At 36.3% G+C, this 27625-nt stretch overlaps 1 protein-coding gene across 5 annotated transcripts in view; it reads right to left on the bottom strand.

Annotated features, from left to right (window-relative positions):
• LOC113228725 (Down syndrome cell adhesion molecule-like protein Dscam2) overlaps positions 1 to 27625 on the bottom strand; it is a 217622-nt gene that overhangs the window by 151259 nt on the left and 38738 nt on the right. For all 5 annotated transcript variants that reach the window (XR_003310336.1, XM_026462087.1, XM_026462085.1 and 2 more), the window contains exon 3: positions 24552 to 24723. Coding sequence is in view for 4 of the 5 variants with exons in the window: in XM_026462087.1 (XP_026317872.1) it covers positions 24552 to 24723 (172 nt within the window). In the remaining variant the exon portion in view is untranslated. The remainder of the gene's footprint in view (positions 1 to 24551; positions 24724 to 27625) is intronic.

Raw genomic sequence — 27625 nt, 5'->3', positions numbered from 1 at the left:
ATGATGAAAATGTTATGATAATTCAAGATGAAGGGGAAGCAAATTATTTCTTTCAGATATCTATTAGCTTGTTCTTTTTGTAAGCCGAGTGGCGAGCGCCGAGCGGCCGGGCGGAAAAGCGGAATATTCTCGTCACAGGATTAACTTCGTTGCGACCGGGTCACCCTTCAAATGTATTTAATGATCAGGGTTGCCAGATCGAATTGTTTGATCACTCAGATATTGAGCTTAGCTTTCATCAGTTGAAGTTCGAAATAGTTTCACACGATGAACATCCTGATCGGGTCAGCCCGGGTAGGATTTTATTGTTCACAAGAATCCCATACAAAATATGTTATCGCTTTTTATTCCGATTAAAAGCGATTCTATGCTCTAGGAAGACAATTTATTTATTTTATTTTAAGGGGTACGAACAGCTTCTTAAAATCTATAAAATAATAGAAATTAAAGTAACAATGGTAAGCAAACAATTTCCCGCCGATAGAAGTTGAGTTAAATAAAAAACGCATGGATAATACAGTCCGTTAAGAGAAATGAAAAAATACTAAAATTACAATAAAAAATACAAAATTTGTTTTTGTTCATAAGTAAGTCAAGCTATTTAATAGTATTAGTATTTAGCAACACTTAGAACAACACAAAAAAATCACTACAATAACAATAACTCTTTTACTAATTAAACAATTTACTAACCTACCTACATTAATTACTATTAAAAAATGAAAGAGATAGTAAATTCCTTATTGACGCACAACTTGTATTGAATAGGTCTAACTCGAAATGGATTGAAAATTTAATAAAATTATTAATGACTCGCACGCGAAATACACGAATTCTGGTTGTAATAGCGCCAGGTAAATGAATCAATGTATTATTGCAAAGATACTTACTTGGTCAGAACCATTATCTGGATCATGTCTGGATCACAGACAGAAGTTGTGGGCAGTCTACAACATTAGTTGTGACTTCAATAAGATAATTGACATCTGCTATTTCCTACGTAATTCAAGGAGAAGGATGTGATCTCTTCTATAGATATGTAAATAATTGCTGGAAAGGTAAGGCTGATTAATTGTGAAGCACATTTTTTTTCTGTATTATTTCGTTACGAGAGAGTATTCCAAATTATTATATACAAGTGCAAATTGCTTCGTACAAGAATTATTAAACAAAGGTATTAATAAACCCACATTGTCATCAAGTCAATGGTAAACATGGATAGAAATTAAGAACAATCTCAACGTATATGTAGCACCTATTGCTGGATATAGATACAATCTTATGATATTAGCGAGCAGGCTCATCGTTGGCCCGCGACTTGGCGACGTTGACTACTCATTCACAGACACGCTTGTATAACCACTTCCTGGCCACCATTTGGTAGTAATAATAAAGTAACGAAATTAAAAAAAAAATACATTTATAATACAATAAAACTTATATAAGAATTACAAAATTATTTGCTGGAACGAAAGATAATATAATGAAACGGCCTGTGAAGCTGAGGCAGCCCTGCGCCCTGCGCCCTGCGCCCGGCGCAAAACACTCGGCATTATGGAAATGCGCCGAGTTGTTCGGTTATTATGAAATTTAAAATTTGCTGTCCCCGCTCCCGCCGCGTCCCTCCCGCGTCTACAATGGCCACAATAGTCTGACTACGAGTACTTTCCACTTGAAATAACGCCCAAGAAGTTTGCCTGAACCTTTTTGGAGCACAAATATGATAAAAGCAAATGCGCAGTAAGTTTGCTGAAAAGGCTCTTTAATTTCTGAAACAAGTTTAGTTTTCTAAAGTAAACCATTACACAAAAATGTTATTGTGATGTTTTTGTATTTACATCACCGTTAACTTTTAATGTTGATGTTATGTTATTAACTATAAATACAAGAGAATGTTTAAAACAGGTCTTTATTTCCCAGAGGAACTTCGCAGACAAAACTTAGGTGTGTGGGAGTTAAGCTAATTCAAGAAAACACGAGTGTTGTGATATCATATTATGCACGTGTGTGTTTTACGAATGTATTCAACATTCTAATAAATCATCAGTCTTGGTCAACTTACCGTTTCACCACAAGTTGGTGACAGCGGTGGGATCCAACCCTCGTCTCTTCGGACTAGTGGAAAATAAGTATGACGTTAGTACAGACGCGAATATCCAATGGCAAGAGTAAATGACAAAAATATAATAAAAATATGCAATAAAATTACTTGAGTCAGAGAGGCCTTTCAATTATACACCAACGCCTCAACGGATACGAACGTTTTTACAAATATTAACGGATCGTACACTCATGTTACTGACAGATTACGTAACACCAGACTACTGAACCGCGGCTATGATATTTTTCAAAGAAAACAAAAAATAATAAAGAGACACTAGAGACGAGAGATGCGCGAGAATGTTTCATCAGGTGAAAAGGAAATCACTATACATTTCCTTCTTAATAATAAAAAACTACACTCATGTCCAGGAAAAACTGTAATCATGGTAGAAAACGACTAAAGATAAAGGAAACATCCAGGACAAACATGAAGAATCAGATAAAACTTTGCAAATAGCAGATAAAACTTGGTAATAGATACATAAAACATTATTACTAATATCTATGTTAGTATAGTTTGCCTTTGTAATATTTATAAGCTATTGGGACTTTTAAGAGTTTTATTGAATGCCAGGATTGTTTCACCACGATGATGTTCAATTATTTTTCGTGAAATTACTCCACTAGTTTGTTATAATTATTAATACAACGATCGAATACCTAGAAAAAATCCTTCAATCCGGCCGGATTCGAACCGACGTCTTCTAGCAAATGTGCCAGACGCTATGCTAACTAAGTCATGGAACGAACCAGCGGACCTCACGAATTTTTCTATGTGCTTGTTTGTCAGATCTGGCATGGTTTGCTAGAAGACGTCGGTTCGAATCCGGTCGGATCGAAGGAATTCTTTCTATGTGTTCGATCTTTGTATTTATAATTATTGGGACTTTTTACAAATTAATTTTCACATCCTGTAATGGTACTGAATGCAGGGCACAGATCGGTGGCTATTGAAGCTCAGCAAGGATTACACAAAACAGAATTATGAAGTTCTATGAAGAGTATATGTATTTACTTCAGTAAATGTAATTATTGTAACATGAAAATATTATAGTTCAATAGTATGTAGGTGTATTGAAAAATATAAGTAATAATAGTAATAACAATAACGCACACACTCATAACCCCGCAAGGGAAACCCTGTATCGAGGGTGCCGTGGACATACACATAGATAACCACAAATTACACTCAAACTCACAAGAAAAATAAATGTAGTCCATATAAACATTTCTCCCAGCCCGGGAATCGAACCCAAGACCTTTACGTGACAGTCCAGCATGGTAACCGTTCGGCTGCGGAGGAAGTAATAACGGTGAAAGGTGTTGCGATATTATTTTATTGATGTGAAGATATATTCGAGTAAATCAGTCTTGGTCAAATTGGCGTTTCATGGCGACGCAGCGAGAACAACCGCAACTCGACTAAATTCAAGTGATCGGAACCGGATAATCTCGACGTCGAGAGAGTCAATACAGAACATGCGGAAACAATGCTCACACTTTTCCTCTAATTCCACAGAATAACACAGAATGAAGTCGAATTGCCTGGTGATAATATTGGGAAAACATTGCTTTGTTGCTAAAGAAAACTCTTATGCCTTTGTAGAGACGTGGATGAAGCTTAGATTGTATTTCCAATGAAACAATCGTTCATCCTAAAGAAAAACTTTCACTACACTTTGTTTAATAGAACTTTGCTTTGATATAAATCCATTGTTTTTTTTTGCATAAGTATTCCAAAACTATGAGCAAGTAATATATATTTCAAATGTAAACAACAGACAACTAACTAAATACTACAAGTAGATGCCGTATACAAATGACATCGGACGGAGCTTTTGAAATGAAATAGTTTTTGAACTAATTTGGTTATATTTAGTTCGGTCCAGAGCTCGCTAGTTAGCGTCAGTAAAATCCAGGCCAGCCTTTCGTGTTAATTTTAATTTATCCAAGTTGCATGGCGACCACCGCAACGCTTCATGTGGAAACATCCATTATTTTTGCGCGACGGAAAATTTTAGTAAAGACATAGATTGTAAGAGGTGTACACAATGACTACTATATCTCGTCTAGTTTAAAAAATAATATAGCACGATAACAATTATATTTGAATGGATTGAAAAGTCTGTCGAGATTTTTCGAGTGTAACCTACCACTAACTTACTTATACACTCCTACCACGACTTGTATATATTAGAGGCCATGTTTCTTGCTAAAATCCTATTTTCAGTCTATAAATTCCCTTGGATTGATTTATCCGGACGGATGGAACGCACCGCCATCGCCGTGGGGATACATCCATTATTCTGTCACGACTCACGAGCCGCCAAATGAGAAATGTTGCCAGAGACAATGAGATCTAGGACGCAAATATTTATTGGTAACTTCTTTATTCTTGTTTTGGCACGAGTTTTGCTGCTGAACCGCGTTGTGTACAGCTGTCATGGGGTCAATATATCACAAGGGTGTTTGCTCAGCAACTGAACGTTTCTGTGACGTATTTTAGTACTAAGGATGAAACGGCTGCGAGCTTCGAGCTAAATTACATTTAGGAGTATGCTATCAGTAGAACATTGATAATGCACTATCGGTATTAAAGGTCTATCGGGACTCGGATCACATTAGTATTCAGGTTCCCACATAATAACAAAACTTATGCGAGTATATAGAAGTTATTCCGTAAATATACCTACGTACTTATATCTATCATAAAGACAAAAGAAAACAAAAACTCATTATTCTGCTCGATGGGCCACGAATAAAAACAAAAGAATTGTTATTCTATGAAGGCTGGCAATGGAAAACAAACAGTTGCTGCTAAGAAAACATAACGGAAAGGAACTGCCTGAGTACTTGGTTTATTCGCTTCGAAGAATCTTGGTTAGTATAAAAAAGTTGTAAGGCATTCAATCGAATGGGTAAATTGGGAACTGTGGATTTCATTTGTCTGTAAGGAGCTCATATGATTGTGTCTAGAAAAAATATCATTATTTACTTTTTTATTAGTTAAATAATAATATATATTCTTGACAAAAAAAGCTTTTAAAAGTAATTTAAAGTGGCACTGGCTGCTATGGACTGGCGTACAGCTTACTATGAGGCGCACAAGTCGTTCGTCTCGTCACTAGATATCATAAAAAGTAAATAAAGCTTTGATTAGGCCGTATTTATGACAAATCGTTGTCGCCGAGGAGTCAATTAACCTGCTCCATCAGAGTAGATTCTCTTTATATTCCATTTCGTGATTTGATTCTGCACTACAGCAGTAGCTACATACCTACACGCTTCTAAAATTTACGACCGCCTAAAAGCTACCACAGGTCTAACTAAATCACACCCGTAGCCAACCACATTATATGCACCTACGTACATATATGCATTAGTTGCGTGTTATTCCAACACATATGAGTATATACAATACACCATCCCGAGGCATACCCATAATATTAATCTGGGCCGGGACAAAGCCCACGATATATCCGTTGCATATTCATGAAGAGACAAAACGAGTAAGATACGTGAACAATACCACCCAAAGGCTACGTTCACCTGGACCGAGAGAACATACGGACTGATACTACGGACTTGGACGGCCACTCTGGACGCTGGCGATCGCGTACAGATAAAGTGTCTAGATATGGGAAGAGTTACACAAGGATCCACTAAGAGTAACACGATTATCGTATAGTACGCAGTCACGAATTCGCGCGTTGCTACTGCAGTGGAAATTAGTAAGTAAAGAAGTAAAGATACGTAGAACAATAACAACTACAGATTAACAAAAGCTTTCATTACCACGAGTACATATACGACGAACAGCCCAAAAAGGTACATGAAAAAGAGCTCGGAACGTTGCGTTGGTTTATATATATATATATATATAACAATCGCGAAAATTGCAAAATATTGAAATCTAAGAATTCGATATGTATGTTCTCATTTTCACATGGTCGTAAATAATACAGTTTTCCAACCCTAAAAGTCAAGTCCGAAATATGTGGTCCTAAAAACCGGATGCAAAGATACATTTCGGAGGTTGTGTAAAAGCAACAGGATGCCATAATTTGCTTTGACGTAACAAATGTATGCAACCGACTCGTACCGCCTCTCGACGTTGGCCAACGACGCCCGACGTACGACGCTCGAGCATCGACCGCTTTTATTATTCTGCGGAATCCTGTTCTTAATTATTCAGCAATGAAGGTAGAGTGGGATAATACACGCCTCTCTATGGAGATATTTTGCAGAGGGAGAATAGAATAAAGAACATCTATTGTTACGATTGGAATACCTGTGTAGTCGATTGTACTAATTAGCGCATTAAGAATGCCATTTGTATAATTTAGTGCACTTTTACACATTGACTTTTCCTCATTTTCCTCACAGATTCACTGTTTATCTGCAGTAAAGACGTGCAGTCGAGATTTCATTTGCAAGTGTCGGCTGCAGTAGATGTGAACGATAGCCCGAGAGTCAAAGGATGCATCTGATATTCTTAAGAGGATCTTCTTTCTTAAGAGGATGATAATCTTCATTTTATTTGTGTCTGAACCAATTTTTTTTTTTTCATTAAATTAATTACATCATTTGGGAGTTTAATTTAAACAATGTAATTGTTAAACAAAAACATGGTATCTTTGCACTGCAACTGTTATGGGCAGGCGTGTAGCTTACCATCAGGCACACGACTTGTTCGTCCCGTTACTTAATGTCATAAAAAAAAAAAAAAAAAAATCTTTGTTTACATTATTGGTCTCAATTTCCACTGTCAAATGTAGTCGCGAATTACGGATGTAACTTTGTTCGCAAATTAAAATGGATGATTCCGATAGTGAGATGTTTATTTCTTTAATAATTTTCTGAATACAGTGACAAATAACATCTGGGCTTCCATTTCGACATCCACAAATACACTTAATTCTAACTGTGTCGACTGCAGCAGTTGTATTATATTGACTTCGCGCATGAAGTCCGTCTAGTAGCAGTCTTAGCAGCATGTAGTATTCACAGTGGTTTTTAAGAATTTACTGCTTGGAGAAGTGGCGTCAGAAATTGTAAGAAACACGTGCAGGAAAAATTAAATGGATGTTTGCAACAGAGGGGTAAGTGACAAAGTGCTTGCAGTATATCATTTGAGTCGCACGTCTAAAGTGTAACTCTCAGACGATGAAGTCGGGACAGCGCAATTAGGATTTTCCAACCGTCTGTCATTTGGCTAAAAATGATTTATGCGTAATTTTATAATTTTACGGATAATTTTAGTTAAGCTCAAACGGAGTAAAAATGATCAATCAGTTTCATTCTGGCGCGTGATGGTCGGTTCCGTGTAAATTAACTCTAATGAAAATTTGGTTACCTACCTTGCTAAAATCTCTCATATATCCTCTTCCCACGTTCGTGTGGAAGTTAGTTTCTTAATGAAATTCAGTTGACGTCTTCGTAATGAGAGGTGGTCGTGTTGATTAAATTCCACTTCCAGCAACGTTCACATGCACTGACGCTTTACAAAACTTATATCTCACCATTTCTCAAAATGACGAATGCATCCGATGACGTCTAGAAAAAGTATTGGCTTTATTTTACTTTCAAATAATTTTGAATATTTGGGATGTTTTACTTACGTTTTCAACATTCTAAAGCTTCAAAAATATTTGTTATAATCCTTTTATTTTGTTTAGCGTTGGATTATAATTTTTCTTCAAATATACATAATCTTTTTCAGCCCAATGTCGCAAAAAATTATTGCACCAGATGTAATCGGAGTTTGTAAACTCTAATTCAATTTCTTTAGCTTCTTCAATCGAGAAAAATCAAGGCGAGCGAAACAGCAGGATTTAGTTTCGAGTTTCAACTTCCGAGCGCTGTATGCGCTCGCGATGTATAAAGAGAATCTTGAACGGTCGTCATCTCCCGCCGGATATGGTTTCCATTACTGGCGGGCGAATAATCGCATTACGACGCGTGCAAAGAGTTTTAATATTCAATTCTACGATACTTTAGTAGTACCGAAGTACGGTCTCGTGAAAGCGGAATGTGTTACCAAAGGCGCATTGTACTGTTTTACATTGTAATTTTGGAGGACAGACGGCGTTTTATGTAGCATCTTTTTCTTTTTCTAATCGTTAAAGCAACACACAGTACAGTTACAATATTTTAACCCAAACGCAAAACAAAACAAGACAAAACTCACCTGTGTCAGCGTGTGCCGAGAAGGGAATGTATTTAACTATAATAAAATCTGGTGGGAATATTCCGTGATACCCGGTGGATCCATTTTCCATTACTAACAGTAACAGGGATATAATCGCGTCATGTTATCTACATGATGCTCCGCTTGAATATCAATTCTAGGAATCAGGATTCGAGTTATTCACGGTGTACTCGTGAGTAAATCTAAACAAGAAAATAGGGATTATTTTTGTCTCAGGTGGAGTTCATCGTTGTTGCGGGCTTAGGAGCGGTAAGCACCAACCAACTTTATTGGAGTTGTTGATTTCTATTTAAATATCATAATATGTTTATAATGGAGAACATTACAGAATTATAAAGATTGCAGACAAACAAAGCCAATTCCATACATAGACACAACACAAACATTTGGGATCACAAGATGGGCTCCGAGTGGTGGTGGGGGGATATATTTCCGTATCGAGAAGATGAGACAAGAGATGAGAGAAGAGAGAAGAAAGAAACGAGTTTGGTTGTGGATATTGTTTATTATGCTTAGGGTGGAGGCGTTCTCGATTATTTTTCATTACTATTCTGTTATCACTGGAATTAGAAATTGACCTTTTTGTGTGTTAAGTCAAATTTTAAATAATACTAAACGATAATAATACTAACGCTACAAAGGTCTCGAGAATCGAAGTAAAAAAAACTCTGATATTGCCAAACAACCGTACCAATTATTCCTTGTACTATAAGAACCAGAGAAAAGAAAGTACAGTACACCCAAAGCAGGACTAATAGAAAAATTCGTTTCCAACTTGGTGCTAGAGACCTTCATATATATCGTCAATAATGCCAATAACTGGGCCACCGAAGTATTTTTGCTCAATCTTGTTTGATTGTTTGTTGGATGATGGGGTGTGCCGCAAAATCTAGTTCAATGTCCTATATGGAAAAGTTGTTTCTTGACAGAGATACATAGTCCTGCATGAGGAATACTACTCGAGGATACTACTCATATATCTAGTAATAAGTAAGTAAACTATGAAGAGAGATCGATTTATAAGTGTATTTATCTTTCCAGGATATCGTGAGCATTTAAAAAACTAAACTTTTAATTAAATTTTTTTATTGAATTGATATTCAATTATTTTTTGTGAAATTACTCCACTAGTTTGTTATAATCCGACCGGATCGAAGGAATTTTTTCTGAGTGTTTTTTCTGAGTGATCGAACACTCTGTATTAATAATTATAACAAACTAAACTTTTATTATGATGGAATAAAATGTAAACACCAAATAAGTACAAGTTGCTCTGTTTCAATGTCAAATTAAATGCACATGATAATCACCTTGATTCAGCTTGAGGCAAACGCGTAGATAAATTATAGACTTTACTTGTAATTATCAATTAATACGATATTGCTACTTAAGGGATACGCGCAACACTCTCTCGATTGAGTTTGAGTAACATGACGCGGGAGGTTTATTCCCGTGGATTGTTAGTTAATTGTAAAATTTGAACAGTTAATTGCTGTTGTTATTCGGTTTTGAAGATTCCGCCGTGCTCGTGTGTCGGTGGTTCTGCTGGAAGGTGACGGTAGTGGTTGCCCCACATGAGAACTTTGACAGTAAGTTTAAAAGAGGTCATGCCTTTCGGGGCGACGAAATTAACTTTTTACTTACTCCACTGACAGTAAATTAGGTTACTATTGTTTTAGAAATTCGAGACTTCGCAATAATCTTCTTATCATTATTAATTATATCCTTTATTTTTTCCATTCTAACAGAGATAAGCTGTTGGGTAATTTTCATACTTCTGTCAATTAACAAAAATTGTTTGAGTTCTCGTGTACAATAACTCTCTAAAGTACCCATGGCAAATTGTGAAATTGTAGCCAATCACTCAGTTAGTCTATGGGTACACTGTACGTCATATTATTGAATGAACCGTTTTATTGAACGTAGTTGTATATAGCGAGGATTTGCTGAAGCAGTGACAAGAACGTGAAGCATTTGTTACTGTTACAAATGAAATAAAACAAACATTGGAAAGCTCATGGGGTACGATTCAATCGGATGGCGGCCTTTGACTGTTGAGCGAGAAGCTGAAAGCTGCAGGCTCCCGGTTGGGACTGCACGATTTTGTTGAACACCGCAACTAAGTTAGCTGTAAAAAATCAACTTTCTAGTGCGCTCAAAGGAGCTTGTGCAGTGACTGTGAATTTTACGTTGGTTTGAAAACATAGTGAGCCTGAAAAGGAAAAAAAACTTTTTTTAATAATGATTTATTTTTCTACGTAATCTCATTTTAACTCTATACACCTTGACCAGCAATATCCCAACTTCTTCAATTCTTCTTCTTCATTAAAAAATACGTTTTGTCACACTGAAAAATAAAGCTCGGTTTCAGCTTCCTCGTTTGATGCAAATCGGTAAAAAATCTGATAAAAAAAGCCAATTGTGGCCAAAATCTGGTGATTTGGGTGTGGCAATAGTTCGTATCATAACGCGACAAGTTTTGATGTTCTGATTGCAGATGAGAAACGGAATACTCGAAATTCCGTTTTCTTCACCTTCAAAAATATATATTGACATCACCAAATTTTTTTTTTCGTATTATATTTAACAGAGTAACGGCCGTTGCTAAGTAAGGAATTCTAAATTTAAACATAAATGTGAAAAAATTTGAATTTAACCTTAAGTCACGTATTATTTTATCAAACGAAAAAAATGCGGTTATTTGTCAATGTACTTCTTATGCTAGCTAATATGGATCGGCTAGGTATAGAAAAATATTTTTAATTGTATTCTTGTTCTTGGGGTTTCTTTATTAACGGTGGTTGGGCCATCATGGAAATCCTGACTTTAGAGGCTGCCGCTCTAATCCTTCAAATTATTTAACCAGACTTGTACCGACACTTCGTTTTCCGACAAGTTTTAATTGTAAGTACACCTTCACGAACAATGCACCTCTGTAGGTACACCTTTCACCCCACTACGACGTCCTCGATCGAACATGATTCATAGGAGGCTCGTAACCTTTTGCACCGATTTCCGCTCGCACAAATAACCATATCATTCACTTCCTTCTCTTTCGGGTTACTTCGTGCACTGCGTTTACTCCTGCATCATACGTTGGAAGAAAAATCTGGAAACAATTACTTTCTGCTCGTAAGCAGATTTAACATCCTACCTCGTCTTTATATTCCGACAATAAACTGTAGCAACATTTTTATACTATAGCTTATTATGTAGACTGCGGCTTAGTATCGGCCACATTCGTATTAAATACAAATGTTTCTCTTTCACGTTTATGCAAACCAGGCATAACTGCTGGCCTGATTGCCCCCTTTCGATTGTTTCACCTTTTGTCGTGCGCCCTCCCGCGAAAAGTCCAACGTGCTTTGTGCACTATAGCAGCACTGCGCACGGTATACACGCATGTTTGTCGCCGTTCGGGGAAATTGCTAAATGATTGCGGTTGGAAACAATTTGGTAGGGCGATATATTACCCCTACGATTCTCGACGCATATAATTTTGGCTCTATTTTTGTCACTACGCTTATATTTCGAAAGTTACTACATATTTTATAATGTTTTTTTTTTATGTTTTTATTAAATAAGCGCCAATTAAGCAAGTCATTATTTTCAAAGTGAAACTTATTATAATTACTTTTTTACAGTAAGAGGTCTTTACAGGTTTGCAATGAGGCAAACGCGTTCGCGACTGTTGGGGAATATTATGAATTTCAATCTCCCGTGATTGAAAAGATAGGTAAGATACCTACTGTTTTGTTTCACTTTCATATGCTAACGCAAATAAAAATAAACAAGCAGGAAGGTGAAAATCTCAGACGGTTTGCTGCTTATTTGATAATAAAAATAACACTATAATATAATGATAATCTCGGCAGAATACCTGATTCGCCTGCCCGCTCTCGACCTTTAATCCGCCCCCCTCAGCGACCCCGTCACGCTCGTAGTCGAAGCAGCATAATATAGCACCTCACCTGCTACTTATAGGTACATACCGAGTTGGCGAAAAGTCTCTCGTAGGATACTGCAGGGACTTTGCTGCTAATGGGCTTATCATTTTACGAAAAAGGTTCCGTTGAAAAGAGCATTTTTATATTTTTCTACTACTTATATTTCACGGCTCTTAGTTTGAAAATACGAAAAGTCATTTTTGGGAAACCGACAAAACAGATATAAAAATATTACGTAATAGCATTTGCTGGAGTCGAACACGATAACATTCTGTTTGGTATAAATACGATATACTAATTTTATTTCGTTCGTTGTTTTTTGTAACAATATTTTGCCTGTTTCACAAATATGATACATTTCAAACTTCGTCAGTTAATTATTGAAAGTGCGATCCAGCCGTATCACAATTGCAACAGAAAATTGTGTAGAAGTTAAATGCATTTCTTTTGACGCGTTTCCCCGTAAAACTTCTATACATAAACTTATCAATTAGGTGTGAAGATTAATTTAATTTCAGTACTTAACACATGACGTGCCATCGCATATTGCCGTACCAACTCGTAGCTAATTACTTTACGCGTCACGTCTACATAAGAGCGTTATAACAGCCGCGATGCGACGAATGCGACGTGGCCTCTTGTAAAACGACAATTGTGCGGTTGATTATGAAATTCGCTTTTTTAATCTTTTAATAACTTGTATTGTTTGTTTTTGTACTCTATTCCGTTTCTCTGCGCTCAGAGTAAAGTCAATTTCTCAAAAGCTCGTCTGGCGTTCTAAAGTGAACCTCTTTTAACAAAGTGATGTTTTCCTTATTCAGTTCTAATATGTTTTTTTTTCTTGTTTATGCTTATTGCCGGTGCCCTTTTTGGATATTGCCAGTATGTAGTTTTTTGCTTAGTAATTTTAAAAGCTTCTGCGTATTATGCTATTCAACGCGTATTGTGGGAGTATAATTTTTTTTATAATTCAAAGTGACGTATGCGACACGCCTGTCCCTAACAGTTGCTGTGCCACTCAGAGCTTTAAATCGCAAAGATCTGAGAGGCACTGCCACTGCGCCTGTCACCCTGAGGTATAAGTTGACAAGTCCCATGTACCTGTAATTTCACCAGCACCCTAACCCTTCTAAACCGGAACGAAGTAATGCTCCCATTACTGCTTGGCGGCGGAAATAGGTAAGTCTTATTGATGCGTTAATTTTGCATTTTAATTTCATAACACACCAAAATGTTTCACTAAAACTTGAGAAGGCGAGAAGAAAATATTTTCATCAAAACATAAATTTAAAGCCCTTAGTCTCGCTACGTGAAAGCAATAGACCATAAACAACCTCTATTACTTCACAACAAGGGTGATATTTCAACGCGGTTCCGGCAAGCCTAGAAGTTGGCATATAAATAAAGTGCGGCTTAGTGTGGCCGATGCGTCGTAACATATTGTTATGAGCAATGTGCGAACAATATGGGAATTTTGCGGGAAATTATGAAGAGTTGGCTCCGAAATTCGAGGCATAACGTTGCGGGAATATATACTAAGAGATAACACAAATGTTATGACGCAGATTGTAAATAGCAAACTTGCATCTTGCTCTGGTCCAATCTGAGGGTAAATTCATTCCTTTATGTTAAATTCAATTTAACGTAATGCAGCGCGTAGCGTTAAGGCATTGGACTACCTTCGTGTATGAATACGAAGTGCTACCGGTAAGTAAGAGGAGCTATCGAGGAGTAAACGTGTGGAGTTTGAAAGCTGTTTCAACTACCGCATTTAATTGGCTTCAGGGGTGTTCTTACTATATCTTATAATTTGGCGTCTATAGTACATACTTAACGTTACTTGTGCCAATGTAAAGGCACTTATGTAGGGTATCTATCGTCACCACATTTGGCTTAATTTTGCTTTATCTAGGTCATTTCTTGGGATATCTGTAGAACGTATCCTAACATAATAGGAATGTATGTTAGTGTTGTAACAAACGTATGAAAATTAGCACGAAACTTTACTTTAGTTTATAAAAAACAATGTTGTATAATGGAACAAAAAGTTCTAAAATTTTAAAGTGTTCGATTTAAATTTATGATGTAATGAAGACAGTTGATAAAAATAAACTTATTTTACTTCGGTTTGATTAACTTTTAATAACTTAATTTTATTAGTTTGCACTTGGTGATTTTGTGTTATTTTGTCATAAGCAAACTATATAAAAGTAAACGGTTTTCGGATCGAGTTGTCTTATCTCATATCTTTTCCGTTAATGAATAGTACGTTATGTTGTAATGACTCCAAATTAATTATATATAATTGTTTTAAATATTTTTTGAGAGATAGTTTTATTTACTAAAAACACATTTTATCTTACACTTGTGAGGTTGTTGTAGTAAACCAAACATAACTATTTGAATTGTTTTTCTTGTCGTTGCTGTTGTTATTTTTCTTTTATTTGATGTTAATTCAAGTTCTTAATCTAATTGCAAGTAGTAGTCGCCAGTAACGGTTTGCCGGTTTTAATTTTCAATCAATAGATCCTATAATCAATTAATAAGATTTAATAATGTAGTAGACTAATGATTTGACCTACCGCCTCTCAAGCAGATACTGGATTCGAATCCGGGCGATGAAACCTGCGCTTAGAAGGTCACAACTTTCGAAAAAGGTTCGACGTCCCGTACCCGCATTGGGCCAGCGTGGCGAACTATGCCCCAAACCCTCACCAGAGAGAACCGTGGCCAGCAGTGGAACGTATAAATGGGTTAATGATGATTGTTGATTTTGTAATAATGTGTAATAAGTTGTCAAATAAAAAATAAACATCTTGAAAACGTGTAACCTAACTTCGAATGTCGTGGTAAAAAAACTGTTCAATGAAATTAAAATGCAAGGGAAACCCAAGCGGGCAATAGAAACTAAACAGCGCTTTCGCCTTGTACTGCCGCGATTTACAAAATTAAAATGGAATGTTCAAAAAGAGAGACAAATCGTAGAAAGAACACTTTGGCTAACACAAATAAGTACGTAAGAGCAAATTTATACGTTTTGGAACTATTGAAGTGCAAAAATAAATATTCGGCAAAAGGTCAACCAAAATCTACAAAGATACTTTACTTACGCTTCTGATAAACCTCTTTCGATTCATCCACGTGCATCAGTCTCTTTATATGGCCCATTTGTTCTTAATACTTTTAACCGACACAGGGCTTCCCTAGTGCGGGGCTAAAAAAAGAAAAAACCTGACCTTTTTAGCACGTTCTCATTCCGATCGAGACATGTACGGTCTACCTGTAAACTCTCTTGATGAATGGGTGCTACTACAGTGTGACAGACTTCACGGACTCTCCTACAAGATAATGTGAAAGAGCTAGTGAACTCTTCAACTCTTCCTTTCCATTCTTCTAACTTTCTGTGAATTTTGTGTCTATTTTAAGTACTCTAAAGTCTATTTGTAACACCTCAACGGGGTATGTTTGTTCTTATGAGCTATGTAATGGTCTGTACTGACATTGTTTACAATTAATAAGTACCAATATTCGTTCTTCAAACCATCGCAGTATTCTTTTCTCCATCCTAGTCACTATATATCATCCACACCGCTACCCTCTCTTACTACACTGTTGTGCAAAATCTATAGTGTCTAGCTCGCTACCAAGATTCAAAGTTCAATTCACACGTTACTGGAATTCGTTTAGTACGCTCACGGACCGGGAGACCGATAGACCAGACTCCAATCCGGCTCGAAGGCCCAAAATGTAAGGGTAGCTTCCCTTACTCTAAGTTGTAGTTTGCTGGAGAGTCAATCAGTTTATCACTGGAACGGGATGTTAGTAATGAAACGTGTCCGCACTCAATGATTCCGTTTATTGAACTCTAAATAAAGTAAACACGTAATAGTCTTTTATGTTAAAATCTACGTCAGCGTGTATAGTTTTGCAATTATTATAATATTTTCCTAAGTATGTCGAGGTAGCTCGTACATATAGTGTACCGATTTAGATATTTTCATCATATTGTAGCAAACAAAGGAATGGCAGGGAGCTCGGGTGGTACACACTAGTACACAACCTACTAGGCAAATAAGTCTTCCCCTATTTTCGTCGACCGTTCCACTTTTCACCTCACATGTCCTAAAACATATACCTTGAATTACATTCCGGGAAACTTGTTTGACGCCATCTCTCTTTGATTAAGACCCATACGTGTTTCGTTCTGGCACTTAGAAGACTTTGATGGCCAAATGTTATTACCTAGAATTATAATTTTATTAACTATATCAAAAGGGCCACCGCCTGAAGATCTGCGTTTCAACAACCAACAGTTTTTGCTATTTTGCTCGGAGATATGAAAATAATGAAATACTACTGGTTGCTGAACGCAGATCTTCGCTGCACCGTGGTAGATAACAGGATATACTGTCTAAGCGACTGACTAATCGGAAAAAGAATTATGTAAAATTTGTTTTTGATGTCAAAATCATAATCAAAATAATCTTTATTTCATAGGTAAGCATTATTACACTTGAAATCGTCATATTGCTTAAACTCTACCGCTCATTCGTAAGGTAGATTCCCCTGAGAAGAACGATCAAGAAACTCTAGGGGTTGTTCTTTGTAAATGACATTTGTATACATTTAAGATTTACAATATTTTGTTTATTCTGTTTTCAAACATCATAGATCGAGACTACCTCCATAAACTAAACTGGTTACTACCACGGATTTTTGTCATCCTAGTACGTACTAAGAAGTGGTATAAATAGCCTTTAGTATAAAGTTTTTGTTTCACTATAGTTGTAAACGTGAATGGCAAATTTTGTATATCAATCGGAATCTTGTTTTAGAAGCACATATTGGCCTTTAAATGAATTTGTGACTTTGTGAAGATTATCAAGAACAGCTAGTTTATTTTTTGTCTGTCACTATTTTTCATAAAGAAATTACAATTCCTCTTAACATAGATTACATTTTCATAATTGTACTGTGACACTAGTGTAAGAATGTTAATTTCCTTAAACTTATCTCTCAAAGATACTCTGGGGCCCAGATTGTAAATTGACCTAACCACACGTTTCAGCAGGACAAATATTCTATTGATATCGGCGGATTTACCCCAAACCAAAATGCCGTATGTCATTGGAATGTGAAAGTAGCTGAAATAAACCAATCTAGCGATTTCGACGTCTGAAAGTTTCCGTATTTTTTTATCACGTGCACTGCAGAGCCGCGTCGTTTTGATAACTTACTTACATGTTGACCCCAATGCAATTTAGTATTTAACGTTATACCCAGAAATACAACTTTATCCACAAGGTTCAATTTTTCATTTCTAACTACAATGTTCGTAACCGTCTCTCTAACATTGGGTAATGTAAATTTTACACAATTTGTTTTTTTCTCATAAAGTAACACGTTATTAACAGCAAACCAATTAACTACTTTAGATATAGCATTGTTCACATCGTTGTAGGAACATAAGTGCCTATTAACTTTAAGTAATAAGGAAGCATCATCAGCAACTAATACTATCTCATGTTTTATATCCTCCATGAGACTAGGTAAGTCATTAATATAAACTAAAAACAAAAATGGGCCTAGAATTGAACCTTGAGGGACACCCGTGCTAATCGACATCGACCCTCTGTAGCCTACCACTCAAATACGATTTAAGAAGGTCGAGTTCACGACCCGCCACACCATAATGGCGAAATTTCCTAACCAGAGTATCATGGTGCACACAATCAAAAGCCTTGGAAAGGTCACAGAATACACCAATGGCATCATTTGAGTCTTTCCATGCATCAAATATATATTTTATCAACTCAACTTCAGTATTGGATATAGAGCGACCCTGAGTAAAACCAAATTGTTTAGGAGACATTGAGTTATTACTATGAGAATGTGCACATATCTGATTTAGAATCAGTTTTTCAAATATTTTACTGAGAGATGGTAGTATTGAAATAGGTCTGAAATTGGTGAGTCTGACATATTACCAGATTTGAAAAGTGGAATAACTTTGCTTCATGAGGTCAGAAAACATGCAATCATCAACACATTTATAAAAGACAAATGCTAAGTAAGGCGCAATACAATCAACTATAGAACTAATTTATCTGACTGAAAGACCATCAATATCAGCATTATTCTTTATGTCAATAGACCTAAAGACTTTAACAACGTCATTTGTAAATATATGACGGAACCTTAAATTAATAATACTAACTGCATTATTTTCTTTTAGTAAGGATTCAGTGGCGGTGGGACATGAATTTAACGACTTATAGTCAAAATTGGAATGTCAGTAAAAAAAATATTCAAATATTTTAGCAACTTCTGCGCCTGTGTTTACAATTTTGTCATTAAATCTTAGTTGTGTCAAGAAAAACAGAGAACAACTCAATTAATTTGGCAACATAATGCCACAACTGTCTCACATTAAGTTATGCGGTTCACTTATTGCAATAAACAGAAAAATACTTGTATTAATTATTAATACAAAGATCGAACACTTAAAAATAATTTCTACGATCTGGTTGGATTCGAACTAACGTCTTCAAGCAAACCGTGACAGATGCTATGCCAACTAAGCCACGAAACAAACCAGCGAACCTTACGAAATTTCTATGTGTTTCTTGCAGACCTTTGTTTTCTTTATTTTTTAACGACTTTATTGCCGTAGCGTCATCTGTGAAAAACTTATTTCTTCACACGGATTGAAGGATTTTTTTCTAGGTGTTCAATCTTTGTATTAATAATTATAACAAACTAGTGGAGTAATTTCACAAACAATAATTGAATATTTATGATACATTCAATAAAAACTTAATTACATACATTGTTAATTTAGTTTTCTGATAGCTTTGGAAATATACCGCGAGACGGTTGCTAAACTAAAATAACTTCCGTATTGATCGTACTCGGTAGACAAACGCCGATGCGTCTGGACTATTCTAGGTAAAGTAAAATTAAAGGTATTTTCACGACAAATAAAGTTATGCCAAGTTAAATAAAATATAATAACATGGTAAGAAATAATACCAAAGAAACTGAAGTCTGAAACCAAACGCAAACAGCTTGCGCAAGTCAAATAATATAATAATAAAGACAACATTGAGTTTCATGAACGCAGCTGTCTCAATAAAATTGGTATTATTTATTTATTGTTCACAACCGGGTGCCGGGAACTATTCAAAGCAGTTGATGCATATTTCATGTCCCGCCCAGATAATTTCGCGAGACGTCACAACTCTGACGAGAGGTATTGAACTTTACAATTTCTGCTTTGCAATCTTTTGAGCTCCCACCAATGCACTCGATTCATGTTTTGAGGTTTCTTTTTCATTCTGTCGGCAATTTGTGGTTTGCATGGTTCTAAAGTGAACTTCTTTTGCAAAAAAGGAAAAATATGAAACAATATGTGTATTTACTTTTGTGTATTGTTTAGTCAGTTACGCATCACGATATTTCTTACAAAATACGACAGAAAACTAGCAATAGAGGTAAATGACAAAAGGTACCTAATATAATGAGACATTCGAGGCATCATGGAAGGTACAACTTGACGCGGGAATGTTCTAACGAAGGACGTGCCTAGGCAATCCTGAGTAGGACAAAATGCATTGGGAGCTGAGAGAAATGACAATCAAGATTTGTTCTTAATAGATGAAACCGCGTATTCTGTTTTTCCGGATTTAAATCGCGTGTGTTTGTTTTTTCAAACAAAACGTCCCGTGGTCACGGTCAACCGTGACCCTGGGATCTGTAAAGAGCACGAAACGTTGGTTTGTTTGCAAAAAAAAATCTGTAATATATAAATATATAATAAAATCTTGTCATACCAATTCCAAGTACCAACACTGTATTTGCAGATAGGCAATACGACAAACGTGCGGCCAACATATACAACACTTTGAATATAAGGAATTAAAAATCTACAGCAAATTGTATTATGAGTGTAAAAAGAGTAATTATTTCGAAATGGATTGCGGGGAAAACATATGAAGAAGTTGAGGCTCTGCTTGATAAGCTTTTAAATATATGTATACATACATAGGTACACACACAGACACAGACACACACACAAACACAAACACACACACGATAATTTTAATATTTTTGTAATCTTGAACTATGTAATGAGAAATGTGTTTTGAGTGATTTGTTGGTTTATGTAATTTAATAAGTGTAGCGAATGAAGAGCGGTGCCTCCTGACACAGGCTATGCTTAAAAGGAGGCTCCAGCCACTATTGTTTAAGAAACCATACTTTTAAGAAATTATTATTTACTATTATTATTATTTTAAAAAATAACACGCGATTTAAATCCGGAAAATAGTTTCATTTCCTATGTGTAACAATCGCGAAAACTTAAGAACTCGATAGGTTAAATTGGTCAAAATTTCATTCATTTTCATTAACCCACTATTCGTCCCACTGTTGTGTAATGCGAGTCGGAGACCTTCGTCAATGTACTGGTTTCCTGACAATATTTTCCCTCACCACCGTTAGCTAGATTAATTGTTCACAAATTACATAACTTCCAAATTGAAGTCAATAGGTATATGTCGCCTCAGGGATTCGAACCATTGTCCTCTCGATTAACAAATAACCGTCCTCCCTCTGGCCTACCACTACTTTCGTTATACATGTTCATTTAATGTTAATAGAATAGAATAGAATAGAATACTTTATTTCAGGCATATACCCATATAATTTGTTAGTAACATTTTCACTTAGAATAGGTTAGTATACAGAACACAACAAACACAACACAATATTTACTTAATATATATAAAAACAGATTTGATTTGCCCAACCCAATATTTTAGAATTGGGCAATCAAATCTGCCTGCAACCATTTTTAGGATGCTGTTGTGACTACTTCTGACCCGCGTCATAAGCGATACTATTTTTTTCCGCATTATCGCCTGGAAGCCGTCTATTTGCGCCTCTGCGAACATTCCTGATGCACTGTACCATCTTGGTAGTCTCAACAGCATCCTGAAAGCATTATTATATTGGACTCGTAGGGCGCTGTAAGCTCGTTTCGTATACTTTACCCACAGGCCGCTCGAGTAAAATGATTGGCTGTAAGCTTTGAAGAGTGTAATTTTTACATCTATAGAGCATCTCGCGAACCTGCGGGTCAGCATATTGCATCTCACCGACAACGCCCTACGCTCCCTTTCAATATCTTGGTCATCACTTAGATCGTCAGTTAGTATATGACCAAGGTATTTAAATGTTTTTACAACTTTTAATACAACCCCGCCAAGAACGACTGGAGGTGTGAAATAAGGCTTAATTTTGCCTGCCTTAAAAATCATCACTTCACTCTTGGCCGAGTTGTACACTAAACCATGTGCATTACTGTACATTTCACACTTCTTTACAAGCTCCCTAAGTGCTCCGATAGACGGACTCAGCAGCACCATGTCGTCAGCATAGCTAATGTTGTTGAGGCAAAATTATTAATTATTAAAATTAATTTATTTAAACTTGACTGTATTATATTGTAACAACCTTACTACGTAAGACGCGAAGATCCTCAAAGGAGAAGTTTTAAATCTTATCCGACAGGCAGGTTTCATCAAGAAGATTTCACTCGTACCAAGTGGTTGTCAGTCATTTAAACAGCATGGGTTTCGAAAACATTCACTGCTGTAGAATTCCGCAGGGAGTAAAAAAATTATGTTTATTTCTGACAATTTATGAATTGTGAACTGAGAGGCTTCTCAGCCCTATTTATACAGTAAGGAAACGTCATGCCTGACCTAAAAGGAACTCTTGTAGGATCAAATGTCAAGTGGATATTTGGATCGGTCACGCGCTCATGTTATTCGTGAGCATCACCGGTAATATTGTTATCACGAACGAGCTATCACATGTAAAAAATAAAATTTTGAATTTGTTGCAGGATCGCGACAATCAGAAGTATCGACGGATACTTATTACGCGGGGTGCACTATAAGTTTCCGGAATGAATAAGAAAAAATACTATAAATGGTCAGAAATAAATTTATTGTTTCTCAAAATATTCTCCGTTAGCACTTTTTCATACGAATGAATCAATTTTGAAAACATTTATGCCACTTCTCCGTGACAATTTCTGAAACATATTTTTTATACTCTTCGACAGCCTCTTCAGGCGATGAAAATTGTTAACTGGTTCTTAATTACTGGAAATAAGTAAAAGTCACAAGATGCCAGGTCGGGACTGTACGCGGGATGGCTCATAAGGTCAACGTTGTTCACCTTCAAAAATTCATTTGTCTGTTTGGCCGTGTGAGAACTGGCATTATCGTGGTGTAAGATGATACGGCGTTTACGGTTATTTTTATGGAGTTTGTCAAAAACTTCCGGCAAACAAATGATCGTGTACCAATCACTAATCGTTGTACCGTGAATAATCATGGTACAACGATTCTCCAAAGCAAAAGTAGCCACTTGTCCAGTTTTATTAAAAAAGAAGCAATCATTCGCTTAGAGGCACTTTGCATGCGCGCCACTTTGGTTGGTTTCGGCTCATCCCGAAAAACCCATACGCTCGATTGCTGCTTTGTTTTGGGATCGTAACTATAAATCCATGTTTTGTCACCTGTTACTTAAGTCCCACAACAAATTTGACGCCCCTTCGTTGAATCTGGTAAGCATGGCATTGCACCAAGTGACGCGAAGTTTTTTGAGGCTCAGTCAAATAGTGTGGGATCCACCGAGAGCACAGCTTTTTCACACCCAAATGTTTGTGTAGTATTGATTGTATTTAACTCATGCCTATGCCTAAAGATGACCGAATCTCATGGTATGTCACATGTCTATCTGTTTTGATTATACGGCGCACGCATCGATTTTTTTGTTGTTCACAGCAGTGGACGGGAGATTCACACGATCGCGTTTGAATTCTGCAAATCAGCTATAAATAGTTGTCTTGTATGGTGCTTCATCGCCAAAAGCAGTTTGAAGCTGAGCGAAACTTCGCTGAGCTGTTAAAATACACTTACAGTCGTAGACAACATACTACGCCATTTTAATTTAGATCGAAATTCAGAGATATTTTCATATTCAAATTTGCTCATTGAAAACCAGGGCCACAGTCCAGTTATGGCTGTGGCATAAGCTGAATGAGGTACTTTTGCGTATGCTACAACCGCACAAATGACAGTACAAATTTGTGGCAGTTATATTTTGTTTATTGCTTTTTATCTGTTTTCCTTTACTTTTTTAGGTTTCATTTAGATTTTAATTGTTTCTATTTTCTTTTGTTTGTCTAAGTATAGTTAATCTCTTGTTTGTATCTATGCGTTGTGGCGTCGCAATAAATGTCTATTCTATTCTATTCTACATTTACGAAGACCAAAAATATGAAACGTATTATCAAACTATGTAAGCACTCCAGTTTCTTAAGCAGCTCTCGGATGCATTCAAATAACAAATACCAGCATAGTCGAGAAGAAGAAGTAATAACAACAGAGCGACCATAATCTGAAATTGAACGTCAAGAAAAATAAAAGCCGCTTGAGACAATTACAAGAAAAGTGCATATATTATTTTCATTTAGAATTATGAATTCGAATATTACTAACATAGTGTATTTTTCCAAATTGCAATTATTTATCTTAAGAAAGTAAGGATGTGTTCAGTGTTACATGACTCAGACATTTATACATTTCTCAAACGGTATTCTTCGTTCTTATCTCAGTTTTTGTCCTTTTCCGTTTGTCAGTCCGTATAACCTAATAGTCGGGGACAGGCGGTGGAGTTCATCAATATCCCAGCTCGTTACATGTCTATCGGGACGTCGTGTATTATGTAGGTTTTCGCACTTCCTTCGTCGCACCTGCGCCCATCGGTGACACATATCTTTTGTTTTTTCATCAAATTGATGCGACACTGTTATTTACGATACGAAAGTTCCGCAATGGGCACCTCCGAGAAAAAATTTATACGAACCTTTCGTGTGACAAATATCCACGGTCTTGAAAGATTGCCTGGGTACTTCAAAGGGATGAATTGTTATTGCTACCAGTTGGCAAATCTGTTCACGCACTACGTAGAACCGACTTGATTACCATTTGTATCTGTTAGTGTGTTTGAAGGACCTCAAGCATAAAATCTCAGAAGGGATATAGAGCGTTGGGGAGTCAGACGCGCTGCAGCGATTCAATCCACACCGCTTGTATAACATTCGGGCACAAGAAAGAAATGTGGCGCTGAACAATTATGAGAAGCTGTTAGGTAGGTCCGTCCGTATAGCAATGACGAATCTGACTCAAATGGAAAGAAGAAATGGTACTTACCTCAATCCAGACACGGAGTCAACCTGCGTGCCGTCGGGCAGCTGCCAAGCGAGCAGCGGCGGTGGGAAGCCGTGCGCGGCGCAGGCCACACGCGCGCCCGAGCTGTTCGAGAACAACAACCGCGGCGGCGGCTCCATCAGGAACACCGGCCCGTGCTCCTGGCCCTCGCCACCTGAACATAGCATAAAATTTTTATTTATATACCTACTCGTACTAGTAAGTACACCACAGCCCTCTTCTCGAAGCAGACAGAACAGACTGGACGTTTCGTATTCACTGTTACTGAACTACGAACGTTGAACATTGTTCGATGAAAGTCATTTTTAATAACCTATTAGCATTTCTAATAATTCTAAAACTATATCTTGCTATAACCGGATAAATCCATCCATAGCAGAGATAGCTTTTTGGAATCTATTAGCCCGTTTAGGTACATTCTATGCGCCACATGAGCCCGTTTGCATTTCAAATGAGCATTATATATTATAGCATCAGTCTGCTCCTACAGTGTTAGCGCAGTTGGCCCGAACCTAATTTGCCAAATTTCGATTTAAAGTGACACTGACGAGACAACCGCTTTGATTGAGTTATGTGGTATAGTTTCATATTAGCCTATTGGCTTGTGTCAAAATTCAAAATGGCGTTGTGAAATGATAATGCAAAGACAATCGAATTTGTTTATTTTTTGTATTTTTTAATTAAGTGACATTAAACAAAGGAAACATTACACCAAATGTGCTTGATTTAGAAGAAAAAATAGAATTATAAGAGAAAAAAAAAAACAACTAATTCTACCGTACTCAATAACACCATCCTCTGATATTATTGAGTATAGTTGGTATATCCGACCAGCACTACGAATGCATAAGAGGCCACGCTGGCTGCACTCAAAGAAATTGAATATTTTTAAATTGTCACATTGACTTTTGAATGCAATATTTTAGATGTTAGCATACATAGACCTTTGGCAAAACTTTGTGTTGTTCTTGAATGTAACTTGTTCATCAAGTGCTATAATTTTGCGTCGAATATTTCCAAACCTATTACCATTGAGCAAACTGTGACCTCACACGCAAAGGGAATAGCTGGCTAATTGAGGAAGCACTGTGTAATTGTATCTTGTATTGAGTGTTTGCCTTGAACGGGCAGCCAATCAAAGTTGGTGCTCAATACTAGTTACATATTAATATTGTGATTAATAATAGTAATAAATGATGTCGAACACGTCTTCGAGATTCAATTTCTCTTTGCTCATTTGTTCTGGTTTTAATTGTTTCATTTGAAAACTTAAGTAACGCATTTAAGTAGTACCCCAGTAATGCATGAAAAATTAACTAGTTAAAAACAAGCACAGTCTCAGTGGGTGCTTAATTTCCTTGGAGTTTTGCAGATCGATAGTATCGTGCCAATTTCATCAACCCATTTATACGTCCCAATGCTGGACATGGATCTCCTTTTAGTCGAGGATTTAGGCCATAGTCCGCCACTCTGGTTCAATGCGGGTTCGGGACTACACACGTTTTCCAAGGTTGGTGAACCTTCTTCGACATGCAGATTTAACTACAATGTTTTCCTTGACCGAAAAGCTCACGGTAAATTTCAAATTAAATTTCGTACATAAATTCCGAGAAATTCAGAGATGCGAGGCCGGGATGGAAACCACGGCCTCTGATTCAGAGGTGGTAGGCCAACCCATTGGGCTACCACGGCTCTTCATACCGATCTGTTGATATGTAATTTATAAAAATCCGATTGTATTTACGTTATAATCGTACTGCAAATGTTTTCACGACACTGGTGCAGTATGTTCTATATTATAAATACTGTTATCTACGCGCTCTAAAGCCATATTGTTATTTATTTATTGATTTTTATTGAATACCATGAGCGTATTCATTTTATATGTTGTGTAATCACTTTAATAGTTTGGTATGATTAATACAAAGAGCGAACACAAATAATAATTTGTTCAGTCTGACGGGACTCGAACCTGTGTTTGTATGCCAACAAATTGCAACATATATTCGCATGTATTTGTTTTTGAAACAAACCAACGTTACGGGCTCGTAAACGGTAAACCAATAAACCACTTATATGTAATATTTAGTCTTTTATTCTAGTGGTTTCGACCCGAACAAACACTTTCATTCCCACTGTGCTGAACAGTGGGAAGTATCAAGAATTGAGGGAGGCGGGAGCGTCGAAGCGTTTGAACTGTTAAGTAGTAGGTACATTACTGAATAACCTACTGCGGACACGTATCTTCTTTAATTTCTGGAAGACCAATTGAAAAGTTTACTCGCTAAAACTTTCTTTATGTTTGGAATGAAATAAAATCTTTATGAATATTAGCAATTAATTTCTTAAATTGATATTATATTATATGATATTATAAATAATTTCAATTGTAAACAAACCTACGAAGGCCACTGCTCTAACACATACATATTATTATTTTTTCAATTGGAAATGATCTCAACAGATTTGATTCGCATTTTTGATGATTATCAAAAGTAACACTACTTTCATTCAGATTTAATTTTTTCTAAATCTACTTGCCTTTTTTATAAAATATAAGGTTTTGATCAATGCGGGAGATATTCTTAGACAAATAAAATTATCGAATAGCCCTTGAATAACTGAAAATGAAAAATAGCGTAAGTTTGTAAAACCATGGGTATGTTGACGAATATTTTCTGAATCGCCGTCGGCTGATACACTGCCGCCTGTCTAGATTACTGTAATTAATGATATCGAAAACGTGAAAGGTAAGCGTATAAACAAATTGTTACTAGTTTACAATCTTTTCAGGCAAATACATCTTTATGTTGGTGAAAACCAACGATACCTATGTACTGAAAATTTTATCAATTTATAAATATTAGGGGTTAAAGTATGAAATTGCCGTTTTATTGCAATAGGTTCTTTGAATTTTCATAGAATCTTCATGGTTTGAGGTTTTCGAATGAAACTTTTTTCAAATGGTTTCTGTGATTTTTTTTTTTTTAAATTTGAAACATTTGAATGTCGACTTTCAATTGTTTTTGTTATTCAATTTAGACAAGAAAGATGGA

The sequence above is a fragment of the Hyposmocoma kahamanoa genome, unplaced genomic scaffold, assembly GCF_003589595.1.
Source record: "Hyposmocoma kahamanoa isolate Upper Pololo Valley unplaced genomic scaffold, ASM358959v1 239, whole genome shotgun sequence".
NCBI classification, from domain to species: domain Eukaryota; kingdom Metazoa; phylum Arthropoda; class Insecta; order Lepidoptera; family Cosmopterigidae; genus Hyposmocoma; species Hyposmocoma kahamanoa.
The sequence above is the reverse complement of the archived record's forward strand: the minus strand, read 5'-3'. Positions and strand labels throughout refer to the sequence as shown.